The following is a 20,555-nucleotide window of genomic DNA, read 5'->3' as shown; positions in this document are numbered from 1 at the left end:
GCCTAACAGGGCTCCCTCTGTATCTCAGATACGCCATGTACTTTCAGAATAACTTCACTGATATATAAAGGTCAGATGAATCAAAAGCCACCAACACTGATTGATAATATACTTGTAAGCAGAAATATATCATTTGTTGTCATCTAAACCCAACATTAGGTGCCTATTATCCAAGATCTTAAAAGAACTTCAGATATTATCTGGTATAGTAGTTCTCAACTCTAGCTGCACATTAAAATCAATTCTGGAATTGTGAAAAAATATACTTATGTCAGGTTAATCAGAACTGGAGGAGGAAGTGTGCATAACTAGGGTATTTTTTTTTAAATCCTGTTATCCTAATATGTAACCAGTAATGAGAAATACCAATAACTGAGATTATAATAATCCTGAAAGTCTTCTACAAACGACTGAGATCAGTTCTCCCTTCCAAATCTTTCCATGACTATATAGTGAAGGGGAAACGTGCATCCCACGTATTTCAATTGATGTTTTAGCAAATGCATTTTGAAGCACTCAAGCATGGTAGAATTTCAAACCTCAAACCATAGGCAATTGGTATACCTTAACGTTATTGCCCAACCGTGCTGCTGCTGGGGGACTTTTCAAGTGTTGAAAGACTGTACTACCAAGAGAGGAGGGGGCAGATCAACCACTAATACACGCCTAGAATTAGTGTGATGATGAAAACCAGACTTTAAAGGCAGTCAACCCTGGCTCACTGTGTTAACCCAAACCTGAGTTTCCTCACCTGCAAAACGGTAATGATCATATACTTCATAGGTAGATTATTAACGAGCTACAATACTTAATATAGTACCTAGCGATAATAATGGTTCAATTTAGTAAAAATAAGCTAATGCCTGTTGAACTTAACCAAAAGCAGAGGATCTAGGGAAAAGACCGGCCGAAGTCAGTCTTACAGGCCCATACGATCATCTTCACAAATATCCCCATCGGCGATGTCAAGTAAAGAACTGGTATTAACAGAAGACCAGGCAACTTCACGCCCGCAAAGAGAAAAGATCGCGGAGTGGGGAACAAGGCATGTAAAGCCGAGAGGGACGCAAAGGCCGCGCATCCTGCCCGAAAACGGCCGGGGCGCCGCCGCCAGAACTCAGGGATAAACCGAAGGAAGGCCGAAGGTGGAGAACGGAGCACGCAAAGTCCCTCACCTTCACCACGGCCGTACCCCGGCTGCCCTGACGGCCACTGTCTAGTCCCGCTCCAGGCTTGTTTACAACCAGGGTAGCCATCCTAGGAGGAGCGGTGCCGCAGAAGCAGCCGTCACCGCCTTCAACTAAGGGGCGGGGTAGGACCATCTACCCAGAGGCCTCGGCCGCTACCGCACAGGCGCAGTACGACGCCGGGCACGGCTGGGCCGACCTCAGAGCTCCTCCTCCTGTCAGTCCCTAGCTCTTGGGAAGCCGTTCCCTGTGTATGAACGCTTTGATGTTTTTATTGCTGTTATTTAGGAGACTGAAGTATGGAAGGAATAAAATTAAAGAAAGAAAAAAGAAAGGATAAAACAAGAAGTAAAATTTTGGAGTGAAAGTCCCGTTTTAGAAACGATCGCTTCCTAATTGCAGAATAGACGTGAGGACTTCGGGAGACTACATCTCCCTGCATGCAGTGCGGTTTTTGTTTAAACTACAAATCCCAGGATGCCACACTAGGTTTTTTTGTTTCCCGCCCCCCCCCCCCCCCCCACCCCTACTCCGCCATGTAGTTATCTGTGGGGCTATGTACTGTCAGCGAGGAGTGGTTTCTGGAAGACGCTATGTGTGATTTGTGGCTGGAAAACAGAGAAGTATTTTATGTATAAATCGCTAAGAAATAAGAGATGGCTTTGGTGAAAAGAAGCCGTTGAGTCCCTAAAGGACGTCGTAAGAAGAGAATTTAAGGCACTACCAGCAGAAACTGTTGGGAGTGCATTCGATTTTCCCGAACGTACGCTTTACTGTTTTCTTCCGGGCTGCTTTGAACCTACCCAGCTGCCGTAGGCAGTGGGTCGAAAGTGCCGTTCAAAATGGAAGTGAATCCCCCCAAACAGGAGCACCTGCTGGCCCTGAAAGGTAAACTTTCACGAACCTGACTGCGTTTAGTCTGTTTTCTGTTCTCTCGCTAGTTCTCGAAGCCTTTGCCACCTAGGCCTGGTCCCGGGGATGTAGGCCTCGTCCTTCGTAAACACCATTAGTTCCTGCATTCTTGCTTTGTCCTTCGGCGCCGAGAGGAAGGAAGCAATTTTTCTTCTTTGCTTTTTAGGTTTGAGAGACTTATGTTGCATTCCTCTAGAATGTAATAGATACCCGATAAATCACTCGTTGTTTTATATGCTGCTTTCAGTAACCAGACCGGTTTTAGTCAGAGAAGCTAACGTCCCTAGAGCCCTGTGAGCCAAGATGATGTACAGTAGGCATCTCCGGTGATTTTTCCTTGTCTCTTGTGTCTTTGTGTAGCACTAACGAAGTTACCAGTCTTCAGTTTGATCAGCAAAATTAGTCTAGTTTTAGCAGTGCCAAGGGTTTTGAGACACATAGTACAACAACGTATAATTTAGATTTGCTATAACTTATTGCAGTTTACTTCAAAGTAGTGTGGATGTGGGAAAATTGATGTCAGCTTTCGTTTTCTGTACACAGCAGAAAATTTTTAGTAAGTTTGGTGATGTAATTGTATTATTATTTAGGGAAAACGAACAGGGCAGAGTTTTCTGGAATTACTGTTTTCTGAAAACCTTTTATTTAAAATGCTTTCAGCTGTATTTCATCTGTTTTCTACTTCCCCAAACACACTTCTTATTTCTTGGATGCTCTACTGTGTGGTTTCCAATAACTTCTTGAACTGAGCTGAGAAGAGATTGGATAGACATTTGAATTCAGTTGAATTTCACTTACCTTCTTTTGGCATCCATTTTGACGGACCATTATCTTGTACACAGTTATGATGTAGGCATTAAACATTCCAGAAGGTCAGCAGTCTCATTTGTAACATAAAAGCATATACTGATAGCTCGGTTTAATAAATCTGTCTCTGACTATAGAGCTGAAAAACAATATTAATATAGGTATATGACCTGTAAGCTGAGCCTGAGCAAATGAGTTACACTGAGATGGGTTCTTTCTGGAGAAAAAGGAAAAGAAACTGTCATGTTCTTTCTTAATCCCATATCAAGTATGTAAATAGATATTAATATCTTTCAGAAATTTAAGAAACTTTCAAGATTTTAACAAGTCTAATTGTACTGATTGTTGGATGCCATGTGTACCAACTTACATGATCATTTAAGTTCACTTTCTTATATATGTAAAAAAATGAGCTGTCACAACTTCATCATCCTCAGAGTACAACATTGCATATTTTCAAACAAAAATAATTCTCAATGCAATATCTTAAAGTGTGAAAGTGTAAAGGAAAGAAAAAAATAAAAGCATTATTGTTTTAAAAATATGCTATGTTTAGGGGAACCTGGGTGGCTCAGTCAGTTAAGCTTCCGACTTTAGCTCAGGTCATGATCTCCAGGTCTCTGATTTCGAGCCCTGCGTCGGGCTCTGTGCTGACAGCTGACAGCTCAGAGCTGTCAGCACAGAGCCTGGAGCCTGCTTCAGATTCTGCATCTCCCTCTCTCTCTGCCCCTCCCCTGCTCACACTGTGTCTCTCTCACTCTTAAAAATGAATAAATGTTAAAAAAAAAAAATTAAGAATATGCTATGTTTAGGGGCGCTTGGGTGGCTCAGTCGTTTAAGTGACCAACTTCGGTTCAAGTCATGATCTCATGGTTCGAGTCCCACCTGGGGCTCTGTGCTCACAACTCGGAGCCTGGAGCCTGCTTCAGATTCTTTGTCTCCCTCTCTCGACCCCTCCCCTGGTCACAATCTGTCTCACTCTCTCTCAAAAGTAAACATAAAAAAAAAAAAAAGAGTATGCTATGTCTAGATTCATGTTAAGAATTATGGGTGTTAAGGATCACAGTCATTTATGAATTTAAGTTGTCAAATCAGTGGACATTAACAGGCGAAAAGAATCATGATGAAATTAATTACTTCTGACTCTTCAAAATTGGTGATCAAATGAGTATTATGACATCATGACAGGAGTCCCCACCTATGGCCATTCTAGTAATGGAAGAACCCCTTCAAGGAGTTCTCTAATGATTTGGGGAGAACCTCTCATTTTTTTCCTACAGTAATTAGGATTTGAAAGAGCTTGCATTGTGGCTCATGCAACTTTGGAAGCCTAACTGTATGCTAGAACTTACTATCAGTGACCCAATTTGGGACAGCTTGAAGACTTCTTTGTTCTAAAAGGAAAAAAAAAAAATATTAAGGTCTAGCCTTCTTGTTCCTCCTCTGAATTGGAATTCAGAAGCCATGGTACTAATGTCTTGATAGTGTGAAAGTGCCCCGTTTATACTAAGGACACTTTTTAACAAGACCAGTTCCCAGCCTGGTTAAAATGCACAATTTATTTTCATGTTATTGGTGCTTAGTATTGGGGATGAAAATCGTTAAGTAGTGTATCTATGTATTTGGTAGAATTCATATCATTTTAAAGTATAAAATCTATTTTTTTCAATGCATCAAAAATCACAATGATTTTCATTTTCCTCAATGTCTCAAAGTTTTAAGTATTATTACATTTTTGTTCTCTTCAAATGAATAAAATATCCTAGGAATCACTAATTTACCCTTTGTTTCTGCTATAGTCTTAAGATTATTACCTAATATATTAATGACAATACTTATAAATATTTACATGTTGATCTAAATGTGTTGACTACTAGCAGTTTGAGGCTTACCAGGCATTTAATCCAGATCCCTTATTTTGGTGAGACAGAGGGTTTCCAATTTTGTGGATTCCATTCACATTTACCAACAACACTTGGTAAAATATCATATTGGGATTGGTTTTTGTTTTTTCTTTTCTCCCTATTTGTGTGTAGGTTATCCCTACCATATCTTATTCTTTGCAATACTTCCGCTTTAGGTCCTGATTCCCTCTGATTTGGAAAGAAAGTCTTGTAATTATAAATTACATTCTAGCGCTGAGGAGCACATCTAAGAAATTTTCTCTTCATTAAGAGTGACTGGATTACTGCAGAATGACTACAGAAGTAATATTACATTATCGACCATATGAGAATGATCCCACACAACTGTCAAAAATTGCAGAGAAAGCACTTCAGGACTTTCCTACACGTCCACTATCAAGATTTATTCCTTGGTTTTCTCATGATGGGTCCAAACTTCCACTCAAACCTAAAAGATCACCACCTGTGATTTCTGAAGAGGCAGCTGAAGATGTGAAACTGTACTTAACCATTTCAGAACATGATGTTAAATCACAGAGTTACGATTGCACAATAGATCTTTTGGAATTTCAACCTAATTTAAAAAAAGAAAAGCACTTAATCCAGTCACACACACTGAATGAACAGACTAATTCTGGAAATCTAGATAAGCAATCAGAAAAGGGAAGACAGCATAAGAAGAGGTTTTGGAGTGTTTCACTTCCCAACAGTAATTGCACTGAAAATATTTTTCCTTTGTCTAAAAAATTGCAAGATAGTTTAAAGGCACTGAATTTGCATTCACTTTATAGGGCAAGATGGACTATAGAGCACACTATTTGTAACAACCAAACTCTGGAAGACATTTGGGCAAAACTCAATCAAATTATCAGGCACAATGAACTTCCATCTTGTAATGCTACAATTCAGAGACACTTAGACCAAATATGGGTGTTCTGTGATATTATGTACTGTGAATATGTGGGAAATCTTCTTAAAGGTAGATTAGCTCTTACTGGGAAAATGAATTTATGTGTACGTAAATATGGTGTTATTTTTAGTATGTAATGAATTCCACTGATTGTGAAAGAGAAGAATATCCTGAATGAACTGTGATCTGAAATCAATAAATTTTTTATGAGTTTTTAAATTTTAGATGACTTAATTTTTTTTATTTGACCCTTCAGTCATATAGCCTATTCATTCTTAATATTGTAAAAAATTGTGTGGTAATATGTATAGTTTGTTTCCTAGAAGTAAATGACTATCAGGTGAGTTCCTAGGCATGTCTGTTAACTCAAGAACAATGTATACAGGAAGGTGAATCTATGACAGCATTTGATAAAATACTAACAGCATTTACTCTAAGAAATGGTAGCAGTACCATAATTTTATTTTTCCCTGACAAGTTGTCTACCTTTAGATAAATGTTAACTCAAATTCAATGGAAAAAAGTGGACTATCATATGAATTTAACTTCTTTTGCCAACTTAGCAAATGACTAAAGACCGTTTTTCTGGAGAATTTCTAAGATGAGCTCCTGCATAATGATTAACTTTAATATAATGTGCTCAGAATGCCCAGCATTTCACTTCACAAACTTGAAATCATTCAGGGACTAGATAGGCAAGACTGTAGAATATGGTTAAGGACTCTGAACTGTAAGAAGATTCTAATTTAATTTTTTTAAGTTCTTTCCAAGCAAAATGTATATATACAAGTTGAACTTGGCCCAGTTCATTAGTTTGTAACCTCAAGCCTATCTTTTTCATAATTTATTGAAAATTTCTAAAAGTTATTTATAAGATAATAGATGAAACCCGAATTTCATAAGTAAATCAAGGGTCTGTGTGAGTTCCAATGAGGATGGCTCTATACATGACACTATTTGCTGTGTACAGTGAATATTTGACTTGGCACTGGGCTGAAAGTCACATACTCTTTTTGGCCTCCTCAATTTTTGACTAAGAACCTGATCTAACATTCAGAGCTGAATATAAGACTATCAATTACCTTTTTTTTCCTTTAGCTGGTTTGTTTTGTTTTTTAAATTCCACCTAGGAGTTCCTTTGACAGTTTTTTTAACGTTTATTTATTTATGAGAGAGAGAGAGAGTGTGAGAGAACACAAGCAAGGGAGGGGCAGAAAGAGAGGGAGACACAGAATCCAAAGCAGGCCCCAGGCTCTGAGCTGTCAACACAGAGCTTGAAGTGGGGCTCGAACCCACAACCATGAGATCATGACCTGAGCCAAAGTCAGATGTTTAACCAACTGAGCCACCCAGGCACTCCGTCTGCCAGTTTGTTTGTTTTTTAAGCCTTGCTTTTATTGGTATTTGCTCTTTTCCAGCCAACATTATGTGTAATTTTTGAGGTTCATTAATTTGTTATAAGACAGGAAATACTGCATTTTAAGTCTGTATTTGATAGGGGCATACTTTGGATCTTCCTTCAAATAATGAGATAGTTTTATATTACTAACAGGGCTTTCCCAGTTTGTGTTTAAGAATCTGCATTATAATGAACTGTGCTTTATAGTAGTTTTCTTTGAGTCCATAAAATGATAGTGTTTCTTACCCACTGCTATCCCCACCTCCACCCCTGCTGATTTTTACCCTCTTTCAAAATATGAAGAAAACATATTTTTAAAAGGTTTCTTTTTTTTAATTTTTATTTATTTTTGATAGGGAGAGCATGTGGGCAAGTTGGGGAGGGGCAGAGAAAGGAGCACAGAGATCTGGAGCGGGCTGTGTGCTGTCTGCAGACAGCCAGATACGGGGCTCGCTCTCAGGAGCTGTGAGATGATGACCTGAACCAAAGTCGGACACTTAACTCGCTGAGCCACTCAGGGGATCCTGAAGAAAATATATTTTTAATACTATTTTGGGAACTTTTTATTTTTAATAGAGGGTTGTTTTTTACCCCCCCTTATTGTCTCATACCATAAAAATCATAGAATCAGCAAAAACTAGCCTCAATAAGACTTTGATACACAATGGAAATTTGAGTATATAATAAGCAAATAAGTTGGCTACATGTTTGGGTGAACTCAAAGACACTTTCTATAAGTTTTTTTTTTTTTTTTTTTCTCTTTAATGTTTATTTTTGAGAGAGAGAATTGGAAGCAGCTCCAGGCTCTGAGGTGTCAGCACAAAGCCTGATGCGGGGCTTGAACCGAGAGATCTCGGGGCATGACCGAAAGATCATGCCTTGAGCCAAAGTTGGATGCTTAAATGACTGAGCCACCCAGAAGCCCCTATAATTTTTAATTTAAATTCCGGGGCGCCTGGGTGGCGCAGTCGGTTAAGCGTCCGACTTCAGCCAGGTCACGATCTCGCGGTCCGTGAGTTCGAGCCCCGCGTCAGGCTCTGGGCTGATGGCTCAGAGCCTGGAGCCTGTTTCCGATTCTGTGTCTCCCTCTCTCTCTGCCCCTCCCCCGTTCATGTTCTGTCTCTCTCTGTCCCAAAAATAAATAAACGTTGAAAAAAAAAAATTAAAAAAAAAAAATTCCAATTAGTTACCATACATGTAATATTAGTTTCAGGTGTACGAAAGAGTGGTTGAATACTTCCATACAATACCTAGTGCTCAATACAACAGGTGCATTCCTTCATCCTTTTCGTGTATTTAACCCATGCTCCCACCCACCTCCTCTCTAGTAACCATTAATTTGTTCTCTATACAGGTCTGTTTCGTGGTTTGTCTCTTTTTTTTCCTTTTGCTTGTTTGTTTTGTTTTTTAAATTCCACATATGAGTGAAATCATGTGTTTTCAAGGACACTTTTAAAAAAGTGTTTCAAGATTTGAGAGTGTATTTTGTCTTAAGATTTAGCTTCTTCTGAAATGAAAAAAAAATGGGGAATAAAGACCACCTGGTGTTAAAAGTGAGCTTAGAGGGTAGCCTGGGTGGCTTAGTTGGTTAAGTGTTTGACTTCAGCTCAGGTCATGATCTCATGGCTTGTGGGTTTGAACCAACAGTCGGGCTCTGTGCTGATGGTATGGAGCCTGTTTGGGATTCTCTCTTCCCCTCTCTCTGTCCTTCCTCCAGTTGTGCTTTCTCTCTCAAAATAAATAAATGAATAAATGTAAAAAGTGAGCTTAGAGTGTTAGATATTTAGATTGTGAAAAACTGTATATATCATTTTTACAGCCCTTTTATATCCCCTTCAGGTTGTGCATAATTTAAATCTGCTTTCCTAATTAAAAATGAACTGAAGAGCTTTCCCCATGAGATCAGGAACACGACAGGGATATCCACTGTCACCATTGTTGATTAACATAGTTTTGGAAATCCTAGCATCAGCAGACAGCAAAATGAAGTAAAAGGCATCCAAATTGGCAAAGAAGAAGTCAAACTTATACTTTTTGCAGATGACATGATACTCTACATGGAAAACCCAAAAGACCCCACCAAAAAGCCGCTAGAACTGATACATGAATTCAGCAAAGTTGCAGGTTACAAAATTAACGTACAGAAACTTGGTTGCATTTCTATACACCAATAATAAAGCAACAGAAAGAGAAATCAAGAAATCGATCCCATTTGCAATTGCACAAAGAACCATAGAATACCTAGGAATAAACCTAACCAAAGATGTTAAAGATCTGTATGCTGAAAACTATAGAAAACTTATGAAAGAAATTGAAGAAGACATAAAGAAATGGAAAAACTTTTCCATTGAATTGGAAGAACAAATATTGTTAAAATGTCAGTAGTACCCAAAGCAATCTACAGTGCAGTCCCAATCAAAATTGTACCAGCATTCTTCTCAGACCTAGAACAGACAATCCTAAAATTTGTATGGAACCACAAAAGACCCTAAATAGCCAAAAAATGAAGTAGAAAGTTAGAAACAGCTACCCGAACACTTCCCATGCCAGGTCAGTGATCTTTACCTGTTAAATATTCTCCTTGATATATAGTCCTGTTTTGAATTCCCATAAGATGTTTCTGGTAAGGCCTTACATTCTGGGTTTATGACCCTAAGCTTATAATTAATCATACAGAGAATTATTTTTTAATGTTTATTTATTTATGTTGAGAGAGCAAGAAAGCAGGAGAGGGGCACAGAGAGAGAGAGAGAGAGAAAGAATCCCAAGCAGGCTCTGTGCAGCACAGAGCCTGATGTGGAGCTCTGTCTCATAAACCCTGAGATTTTGACCTAAACCAAAACCAACAGTCCTCTAATCAACTGAGCCACCCAATGCCCCCAGATAATTATTTTTGAATCAAGTGAATTTACCTGAGCTCAAATCCAATTCTGCCACCTGATATGTAGTCTTTTTTAAAAAATTTATAAACATATATATATGTGTGTGTGTATGTGTATATATATGTGTGTATATGTATATGTATATATATGTGTATATATATGTATACATACAAATATATATATGTATATATATGTATATATACAAATATATATATGTGTATATATATATATGTATACATATATATATTTTGAGAGCACATGAGGAAGAGGAAGAGGGAGAATCTTAAGCAGGTTCCAGCCCAGGGTAGAGCCTGATGCAGGACTCCATCTCAGGACCTTGAGCGGAAATCAAATGTTCAATGCTTAACTGAGGCACCCAGGTGCCCCTATATAATCTTTTATAGGCAAATTATCCTCTGGAAGCATTATTCTTATGTATAAAAGGTGGACAGTGGTACCAAATTTGTAATCCTGAGACTTGAATGTGTGATATTTAGCACAGTCTAGCACTAGTAAATGCTCATTAAATATTAGCTCTGCAAGTGATTTCAGAAATTTTAAGGTTAACATCTGTTGCCTATATCAGCAGCTATCTATGTATATTATGATTTTACTTTATTTTATTTTATATTATTTTATTTATTTATTTATTTATTTATTTATTTATTTATTTTAATGTTTATTGATTTTTGAGACAGAGAGAGACAGACCATGAACAGGGGTGGGTCAGAGAGAGAGAGGGAGACACAGAATATGAAACAGGCTCCAGGCTCTGAGCTGTCAGCACAGAGCCTGATGCGGGGCTCAAACCCACGAACTGCGAGATCATGACCTGAGCCAAAGTCGGACACCTAACCGACTGAGCCACCCAGGAGCCCCACTTTATTTTACTTTTAATTTTATTTTGTTTTTACTTTACTTAAGTAAGCTCTACACCCAGCATGGGGCTTGAACTTAGAACCCTGAGACCGAGAGCTACATGTTCTACCAACTGAGCCAGCCAGGCACTTCTCAAAAGCCATCTATTTAATATAACGTTGTTTAGTGCCCTTGGTTCATGAAACTTACATCTTCAAAATACCATTTACTTGAGGATTTGGATGAGTTACTCATTCTTTCATTTGGCAAAGATCTGTTGAATATACTAGGTGCCAGAACCTATGTCAAGCAACAAAGCCACAAAACTAAACATAATACATAAGAGCCTAAACCTCATGGACTTTGGATCATAGTGTTGTAAATAAGTACATGTATCAGTCCATGATGAATACAAGGAGCTATGAAAGAAGTAGGTGAGCTGTTATTTCTTTTTTGAAAAGATGATGTTTAAGCTGAGACCAAGATGAGAAAGGTGTTAAATTTAATATGAATGATATAACTAGTTAGTAGTTAGGTGATACATGTTTACATATGCTAATGAATACCACTTATACTGTGAATAACCATTTAGGTCAATAGTCTAAAGTTTTGGGGGTTTGATTTGAATGAACTTTTTTTTTAGAGTTTGTTTATTTTGAAAGAGAGAGAGAGAGACAGAGAGAGAGCATGAGCAGGGGAGGGGCAGAGAAGGAAAGAGAAAATCTCAAGCAGGCTCTGCACTGTCAATGCAGAGCCTGACAGGGGGCTTGAACCCACAAACCATGAGATAGATCATGACCAGAGCCAAAACTAAGAGTTGGACACTTAACCAACTGAGTCACTTAGGTACCCCTGCATTTTCTGAAATATTTTACAAGTTTGTATGATTTTTAATGTTATATTTTGGTCTTTATTTTGATGTGATCAAATGTCAGTCATTAGAAATAATTGAAAAAGATTTTCAGTAGTTAGCATGTTTCAATAGTTTCAATAGTTAGGATGTCCTATCCACACTAAACTAAATTACATAAATTTTCCCTTTTTGTGCTTAATTTTTGCCTGTTAACTATTTGATATGTAGGCATTTTACTTGATATTTGAAATGAATTTGTATATTAATTTTTTAAATTTTTTCTAGATAGCTAAACAGTTCTAGCAGTTTATAATGTTGATTTCTTTGGCTGCATCCTAATCTTTTTTTTTAAACTAATATATCTGTATAGTCTTACATTAATAAACCAATTAATTAATTTTAGACTTAAATGTTTTAATATATGGTAAATCCAGTTCTTCCTCATTTTTTCCCATTAATTTCCTTAGCTTATTTTTACTTGTTTTTCTAAACTTAGACACATTCTTTTATGTCCCAAGAACAAATCTTAGTTTTAATTGGAATTTTATTTAAAAAAAATTTTTTTTCAACGTTTATTTATTTATTTGGGACAGAGAGAGACAGAGCATGAGCGGGGGAGGGGCAGAGAGAGAGGGAGACACAGAATCGGAAACAGGCTCCAGGCTCTGAGCCATCAGCCCAGAGCCTGACGCGGGGCTCGAACTCACGGACCGCGAGATCGTGACCTGGCTGAAGTCGGACGCTTAACCGACTGCGCCACCCAGGCTCCCCTTAATTGGAATTTTAAAGAGCTATAGGTTAAGTGATACCTTTGTAATTTCTGTATAGAAAAATATTACTTACAGGTCCACTTATTGAACTTCCAGTGGCCAGTGATTAGAACTGAGAGAGAAAGCTCACAAAGATTCTTTTGGTGTAAAATTATGGTTTGATGTTCAAAATGGTGCATCAAAACTTTTTTCTCTGTAAGGCTGATATTTTGTTCACAGTGAAGTCACTCAGGATATTTTTTAAAGTCTTGTTCTCATATACCTTAAGCTTTAAAATTCCTTTCTTTTCCACTTTTTCTATTATGTGGTATATTACATTTACAGTTTTATAATGAGGTTGTAAATAAATCATGTAAGATTTTTTGTTATAAATTACTATTTTAGTAATATTTAATAATAGTTTAGTGTTATTTGGGGAAGTACATAATATTTAGGAAGCTTTTAGGTTATATTTGATGTTAGTATAGAATTGAAATATGCTCTCAACTTGGGAGTACTGGCCCAAAGCAATATTAATATTTTTCTTTCTTCTTTTTTTTTTTAATTCACAGTGATGCGGTTAACTAAACCTACTTTATTCACCAATATTCCAGTAACATGTGAAGAAAAGGACTTACCTGGTATGTTTTGTTCTGTTTGCACCTAGGGAAAAGTTGCAGCCTGGACTGCCTGTATTACCTAGCAATAAGCATAGTCTTGCCAGTCTCATGCTCTTTGCTGCATTCTTTATTGTCTGGTTTTATATGATGTGAGTGGTGGCTTTCTAAGTGGTAGGTCTCACTCATAATTTCTTAGCCAAGAGACTGTTGCTATCCTATGGCAACAAGAGGAGTATATTTATAGTCATGATATTAAAATTTTATTTATCCTCAAATGTTCCATCAACATGTGTATTAGCATTCCCTTTATTTAAAATTACTGGAGTTGTCTATATTTTATATTTCATGACCTTCATTTTCCTTTGTTTCTGAAGTGTTCATTCTCTGTGAAAGTAGAATTTTTTGGCACACATTTGTTGTAGTGAAGGTTACAAACTAAATTTTTTTTAATTAAATATTTCTCCCAGCTATTTCTTTAATGGACGTAAAACTCACAACATAGATGTTAGAATTTTCTGTTTTTCTCTTTCTATAGGAGATCTCTTTAACCAACTCATGAGAGATGATCCTTCAACCGTAAATGGTGCAGAAATTTTAATGTTGGGAGAAATGTTGACTTTACCACAGAATTTTGGGTAAGAATGATAACATTGACATAAAGCATGCAACGGTACTTCAAAGCCATTACAAATTATGTTTTCATAAAATAACTATAGAATGGAAAAATACTGCTGTACATTTAAGTGGTGTAAAAAAAAAAAAAAGTTTTACCAAAATTGTACTATATGATTCGGGGAAGTTTTTATTTAAAAAAAAAAAGAAAGAAAAGAAACCTACCAAAATATTAATAGGGGTTTCTAGGATGATAAAATTTTAACTTTCTTCTTTAGATCTTACTGTATTTTTTAATGACCATGTATTCCTTTTATTTTAACTGACTTCATCTAAATGTCTTTCAGAAGCAACTTTTTGTTCACTTACACAGCTCTTTCCCAGCATAAGTTATCAGACTTATCTTTTTATTAGGAACTCTCAATTTTTATTCCTTCTTACTGCTAGCTCTTCTCTTATTCTAGTTTATTAATGAGGTAGAAGCTTCTGGTTTCACTGTGTTTGCAACTGAGAGTATTTAAGACCACATGGAATTTTTCAGGTTTTTAAAAAAAGGTTTACAGAATGTGACTAGTGTCTTGAAAGCTTGGAAATATATTCATATAAAAATTCATGTAAAATATTTTTGTATTTTTTTGTAATACATATTTATAAACATGTATTTTTATAAAATATACTTCAATAAAAGCATAAGGTAAATCCAGTAATCATTATTTGTATTAGAACAACTTAGAAAAATAAAACAAATTGGTAAAAAATACTCATACCAATTACTTGGGTCTCCTCTAGATTCAGGGAATAAGTTATTTCAAAAATTGTCTTTTTCTAGCCTCTTAAGTAATTAGTCAAAAGACCTGTAACATGGATCTGATTTTAGTGGCTTATATCTGAGGAAAGTGGCTGTGCAGTAGTTGAGGGCTAGATATATATCATGTTTTATAGAATAAGTCAGTATTTTGAATTGTACTGGGTAATGAATGAGCTGTCTAAGATACACAAAGGAATGCTGAAGCGGTATTTCAACTGATCTCTATCCTTTAGTAAATTCTTCTCCATTTAAAGTTCTCAGTGGTGTTCAAGTAGAATATTTGTGTTAAAACTCGAATGCATTTCTGCCTAAAAGTTTATTTTATTTCACAGGAATATATTTTTGGGAGAGACCTTTTCCAGTTATATCAGCGTTCATAATGATAGCAATCAAGTTGTTAAAGATATATTAGTAAAAGTAAGTGGCATTCTTGTTTGGGATATATATTTTTTTTAGCTTGTTAATTTCTATTCTTATGTTTCTGAAACTTCATTAAAATGCATTTGATACTGGACTTCTTAATTGTCATTAACAACAAGCATTAACTGAACTCCTAAAACTTTAAGATACTATGCTAAGCACAGAATCATTTTTCCTTGTCCTCCAAGGTTTGATAGCTTGGGTGAGAAAATGTACCAGTCACGGATTTAAATTTTTGTTAATAATTTGTAATAAACATAATAAAATTTGAAAGAGGAGGACAGATCACAGAGGATTGCATCAATCACAAAGGCCTATTGGAAGAGAAGGAACACAACAGGATCTTTAAAGAATGGTGGGATTTAGAGAAAAAGAGGGACATGATAATGAGGAGCAGAGGCATAGGAATCCATAATGTGTTCTTGTAGCAGTGAACAGAATTCACTTGATAGAAGTAGGTAAGGTTAGGGGGGCCTGGGTGGCTCAGTCAGTTAAGCGTCCAACTTTGGCTCAGGTCATGTTCTCACCGTTGGTTAGTTCGAGTCCCACATTGGGCTCTGTGCTATCAGTGCTGAGCCTGCTTCCAATCCTCTGTCCTCCTCTCTCTGTGTCCCTTACCTGCTCACTCTCTCTTTCTCACAAATAAACAACAAAAAAAAAAAAAAAGAAGAAGAAGAAGAAATAGGTAAAGTTATAGAGATGTGTAGTAGCCATAAAGTGTAGTTTCTTGAAAGGTTATAGCTGAAGGTTTTAGCCTTTTTTTTCTTTTTTAAATTTAAGACAGTGGGCAGTCAGCAAAGGTATTCACACTGTGTTGGAAGATTGATATGAAAGCATTATATGGGATAGTTTATAGCAAAGACACCAGCTAGAAGATTGTTACATTAGTTTAGAGATCAAGGGATAGGTGAGGCACCTGAGTGGCTCAGTTGGTTAAGCGTCTGACTTCGGCTCAGGCCATGATCTCATGGTTCACTGGTTCGAGCCATGCATCAGGCTCTGTGCTAACAGCCCAGAGCCTGGAGCCTGCTTCAGATTCTGTGTCTCCCTCTCTATCTGTCCCTCCCCCATTCATGCTCTGTCTGTCAGAAATAAATAAAACACTAAAAAAAAATTTTTTAATAAAAAAGAAGTCAAGAGGTAGACTATGCTAACTCAAACAATCTGAAATTTATTCAGAAAGAGAAAGGACATAAAGTAAAAATTTACTGTAGGTCAGAGAGAAGGCACCAAAGCTGTCTTCACATGGTGAGTTTAGATTACTAGAGCATTGACAAAAGGGAAGTCCCATGAAAATGAGCTTGAAATGGCTCCTGTGTGGTTCAGTCGGTTGAGCGTTTGTTTGACTTTAGCTGAGGTCATGATCTCCAGGGTTTGTGAGTTTGAGCCCCACATCGGGCTCCCTGCTGTCAGCACAGAGACCTTTGGATCCTCTATCCCCCTCTCTTTCTGCTCCTCCCCCACTTACACTCTCTCTTTCAAAAATAAACATTAAAAAATATGAGCTTGAAAATATCAGCAAGTATTAGAATTGAAAAGGTCCTCGGAGAGCCAATAATGCCAAATTTCATGTATTACCCAACTTCCAGAAACCGGATGCAAAATGTATGTTATACTATGAATGGAGTTTCTGCCTTTTATTAGGTCGGGTTGGCAGACTATATAGCATATTGGCCAAATTTGGTCTCTTGCCTGTTGTTATAGGGCCTTTGTACTAGGAATGGTTTCTTCATTCTCAAATGATTGAAAAGAAACAATCTTACTTTGTTAGGTGAAAATTATATGAAATTCAAATGTCAGTCTCCATGAATAAAATTTTATTGGCACCCAGCCACAGTCATTCATTTATGTGTCATCTGTGGCACATTTCAAGCTACAACTGGGGAGTTCTAAAGTCTAAAGTATTTGGTATCTGAGCTTTAAAGAAAAAGTTTGCCAGCTTCTACATTTATTATGAAAAGTTCTGACTCTGAGAACTTTGAGAACATACACTTTTTTCCTGGCATTTCAGTAAAGGATGAATTTATTTTCATAAGGTGAGTGAATCAGCAAATGCATATGATTTAAGTTAATATTGAAAAGAACAAGCAATATAATAGCATACTTACTGTAAAATATGTATTTATATTTCTGTTGGCTTTATTCAATCTGAATTTCCATAAAGATAGGGGTGTTTAATAATAATAGCAGCTAATGTTTATTGAACAGTGCAGTGCCCACCCAAGAGTTATCATAGTTTCTCAGGTAAGACATTAAGATTCACGATATGCACAGAAGCCATTTTTGACTTAAAAATAACTTAAGAGGATATAGGTCAGGAAGCACAGCATAATATTCACCTATATTTTCATTTTTATGTTGTCTATCAAATTTTAGGTGTCGATATTTTGGTTGCTTAATAAAAGATTTAGATAATTTTCCTTCATTTTCAGTGCCTTGGAGCAATATATTTGGAGCATTTAGACTATCTGGTTTTTGTAGGGTGTATAGAATTCTGTGAAATCTTATGGATTGTGTGTCTTACAGGGGAAGTTTCTTGATAGCATTTGCACTTTCATTCCTGTGATCAGTTTGTTTAAGCTTTTTATGTCTAATGTTATATAACAGTTTGTGAGACTGTTTCATTCTAGGAAATGATTCACTTGAGGTAGATTTTCAAATTTATTTGCCTACAGGTCTGCAAAGTAGTCTCTTAAAAATTTATTCTCTTTTGGTGTTACTTTCCCCTGGTTATTCCTTATTTTATATAATTTTGCTTCCTTTATTTTTTCCTCTTGATTAAACTAGCTCATGGTTCATATATTTTAATTTTTTTTTCAAAAAAGGAATTTTTGTTATTTATATTTAATGTTTTTTCTCTACCTCATTGATTTTTGCTTTTAATGAGCTCCGTTCTTGTGCTTCTGATTATTTACCTTGTTCTTTTCTAGCTTTTCATCTAGGGATTTAATTTTTAAGTTTTTATTCTTTTATTTCTGTTGATAAAAGTGAATTTTCTTCTGATTGACTGCTTTAAATATATCCTGCAGATTCTGATAGGTAGCGTTTTCATTATGATTATTTTTAAAGAATTCTATCATTTTATTTGTATTTCCTCTTTTACCCAAGAGTTGTTTAATAGATTTTTCAGATATTAAACTGTTGTTTATTTTTTTTTTCTTTTTTTTTTTTTTTTTTTTTTTTTTTTTTGCCAAAACTTCATGTGAAATTTTATTTATTCATTGAAGTTTTACTTTTAGTACTGACAAATCAGTACCAAATTTCTACTAATTGGGGGGGGGGGGCGGACCAAATTAAATAAATTAGGCTAGATTCATTTTATAGTATCAAAACATACAGCTATTAAAGTCACATTTTATTTTTTTTTTTTTTATTTTTATTTTTTTTATTTATATATGAAATTTATTGTCAAATTGGTTTCCATACAACACCCAGTGCTCATCCCAAAAGGTGCCCTCCTCAGTACCCATCACCCACCCTCTCCTCCCTCCCACCCCCCATCAACCCTTAGTTTGTTCTCAGTTCTCAACAGTCTCTTATGCTTTGGCTCTCTCCCACTCTAACCTCTTTTTTTTTTTTTTTTTTTTTTGTTCCCCTCCCCCATGGGTTTCTCTTAAGTTTCTCAGGATCCACATAAGAGTGAAACCATATGGTATCTGTCTTTCTCTGTATGGCTTATTTCACTTAGCATCACACTCTCCAGTTCCCTCCACGTTGCTACAAAAGGCCATATTTCATTTTTTCTCATTGCCACGTAGTACTCCATTGTGTATATAAACCACAATTTCTTTATCCATTCATCAGTTGATGGACATTTAGGCTCTTTCCATAATTTGGCTATTGTTGAGAGTGCTGCTATGAACATTGGGGTACAAGTGCCCCTATGCATCAGTACTCCTGTGTCCCTTGGATAAATTCCTAGCAGTGCTATTGCTGGGTCATAGGGTAGGTCTATTTTTAATTTTCTGAGGAACCTCCACACTGCTTTCCAGAGCGGCTGCACCAATTTGCATTCCCACCAACAGTGCAAGAGGGTTCCCGTTTCTCCACATCCTCTCCAGCATCTATAGTCTCCTGATTTGTTCATTTTGGCCACTCTGACTGGCGTGAGGTGATACCTGAGTGTGGTTTTGATTTGTATTTCCCTGATAAGGAGCGACGCTGAACATCTTTTCATGTGCCTGTTGGCCATCCGGATGTCTTCTTTAGAGAAGTGTCTATTCATGTTTTCGGCCCATTTCTTCACTGGGTTATTTGCTTTTCGGGTGTGGAGTTTGGTGAGCTCTTTATAGATTTTGGGTACTAGCCCTTTGTCCGATATGTCATTTGCAAATATCTTTTCCCATTCCGTTGGTTGCCTTTTAGTTTTGTTGGTTGTTTCCTTGGCTGTGCAGAAGCTTTTTATCTTCATAAGGTCCCAGGAATTCACTTTTGCTTTTAATTCCCTTGCCTTTGGGGATGTGTCGAGTAAGAGATTGCTACGGCTGAGGTCAGAGAGGTCTTTTCCTGCTTTCTCCTCTAAGGTTTTGATGGTTTCCTGTCTCACATTCAGGTCCTTTATCCATTTTGAGTTTATTTTTGTGAATGGTGTGAGAAAGTGGTCTAGTTTCAACCTTCTGCATGTTGCTGTCCAGTTCTCCCAGCACCATTTGTTAAAGAGACTGTCTTTTTTCCATTGGATGTTCTTTCCTGCTTTGTCAAAGATGAGTTGGCCATACGTTTGTGGGTCTAGTTCTGGGGTTTCTATTCTATTCCATTGGTCTATGTGTCTGTTTTTGTGCCAATACCATGCTGTCTTGATGATGACAGCTTTGTAGTAGAGGCTAAAGTCTGGGATTGTGATGCCTCCTGCTTTGGTCTTCTTCTTCAAAATTACTTTGGCTATTCGGGGCCTTTTGTGGTTCCATATGAATTTTAGGATTGCTTGTTCTAGTTTCAAGAAGAATGCTGGTGCAATTTTGATTGGGATTGCATTGAATGTGTAGATAGCTTTGGGTAGTATTGACATTTTGACAATATTTATTCTTCCAATCCATGAGCAGGGAATGTCTTTCCATTTCTTTAAATCTTCTTCAATTACCTTCATAAGCTTTCTATAGTTTTCAGCATACAGATCCTTTACATCTTTGGTTAGATTGATTCCTAGGTATTTTATGCTTCTTGGTGCAATTGTGAATGGGATCAGTTTCTTTATTTGTCTTTCTGTTGTTTCATTGTTAGTGTATAAGAATGTAACTGATTTCTGTACATTGATTTTGTATCCTGCAACTTTGCTGAATTCATGTATCAGTTCTAGCAGACTTTTGGTGGAGTCTATCGGATTTTCCATGTATAATATCATGTCATCTGCAAAGAGCGAAAGCTTGACTTCATCTTTGCCAATTTTGATGCCTTTGATTTCCTTTTGCTGTCTGATTGCTGATGCTAGAACTTCCAGCACTATGTTAAACAACAGCGGTGAGAGTGGGCATCCCTGTCGTGTTCCTGATCTCAGGGAAAAAGCTCTCAGTTTTTCCCCGTTGAGGATGATGTTAGCTGTGGGCTTTTCATAAATGGCTTTTATGATCTTTAAGTATGTTCCTTCTATCCCGACTTTCTCAAGAGTTTTTATTAAGAAAGGGTGCTGGATTTTAT

General features: G+C 36.7%; 3 protein-coding genes across 11 annotated transcripts in view; 2 read left to right on the top strand and 1 right to left on the bottom strand.

Annotated features, from left to right (window-relative positions):
* TRIM23 (tripartite motif containing 23) overlaps window positions 1–1,329 on the bottom strand; it is a 37,192-nt gene extending 35,863 nt beyond the window's left edge. For 2 of the 3 annotated variants that reach the window (XM_025925089.2, XM_086699929.1), the window contains exon 1: window positions 1,176–1,329. In XM_025925089.2, coding sequence (XP_025780874.2) covers window positions 1,176–1,322 — 147 coding nt within the window. In that variant the 5' untranslated portion in view covers window positions 1,323–1,329. The remainder of the gene's footprint in view (window positions 1–1,175) is intronic. The other variant, XM_025925088.2, reaches the window with a different exon arrangement.
* A 605-nt stretch (window positions 1,330–1,934) lies between these two features.
* The window catches only part of TRAPPC13 (trafficking protein particle complex subunit 13), a 46,746-nt gene continuing 28,125 nt past the window's right edge, over window positions 1,935–20,555 (top strand). For all 7 annotated transcript variants that reach the window (XM_025925084.2, XM_025925082.2, XM_086699878.1 and 4 more), the window contains exons 1-4: window positions 1,935–2,075; window positions 13,034–13,102; window positions 13,617–13,716; window positions 14,834–14,918. In XM_025925084.2, coding sequence (XP_025780869.1) covers window positions 2,030–2,075; window positions 13,034–13,102; window positions 13,617–13,716; window positions 14,834–14,918 — 300 coding nt within the window. In that variant the 5' untranslated portion in view covers window positions 1,935–2,029. The remainder of the gene's footprint in view (window positions 2,076–13,033; window positions 13,103–13,616; window positions 13,717–14,833; window positions 14,919–20,555) is intronic.
* Window positions 1,938–5,944, top strand: SHLD3 (shieldin complex subunit 3). Its single transcript, XM_086699891.1, has 2 exons — window positions 1,938–2,075; window positions 4,987–5,944. The coding sequence occupies exon 2, from the start codon at window positions 5,102–5,104 to the stop codon at window positions 5,855–5,857; it is 756 nt and encodes a 251-aa protein (XP_086556017.1). The 5' UTR covers window positions 1,938–2,075; window positions 4,987–5,101; the 3' UTR covers window positions 5,858–5,944.

The sequence above is a fragment of the Puma concolor genome, chromosome A1 (genome assembly GCF_028749965.1).
Source record: "Puma concolor isolate L17-30 chromosome A1, mPumCon1.1.hap2, whole genome shotgun sequence".
In the NCBI taxonomy this organism is placed as follows: domain Eukaryota; kingdom Metazoa; phylum Chordata; class Mammalia; order Carnivora; family Felidae; genus Puma; species Puma concolor.
The sequence above is the reverse complement of the archived record's forward strand: the minus strand, read 5'-3'. Positions and strand labels throughout refer to the sequence as shown.

Bases quoted from the DNA above. Each gene is read 5' to 3' on its own strand.
- SHLD3 (XM_086699891.1), top strand. From the start codon at position 5,102: ATGACTACAGAAGTAATATTACATTATCGACCATATGAGAATGATCCC.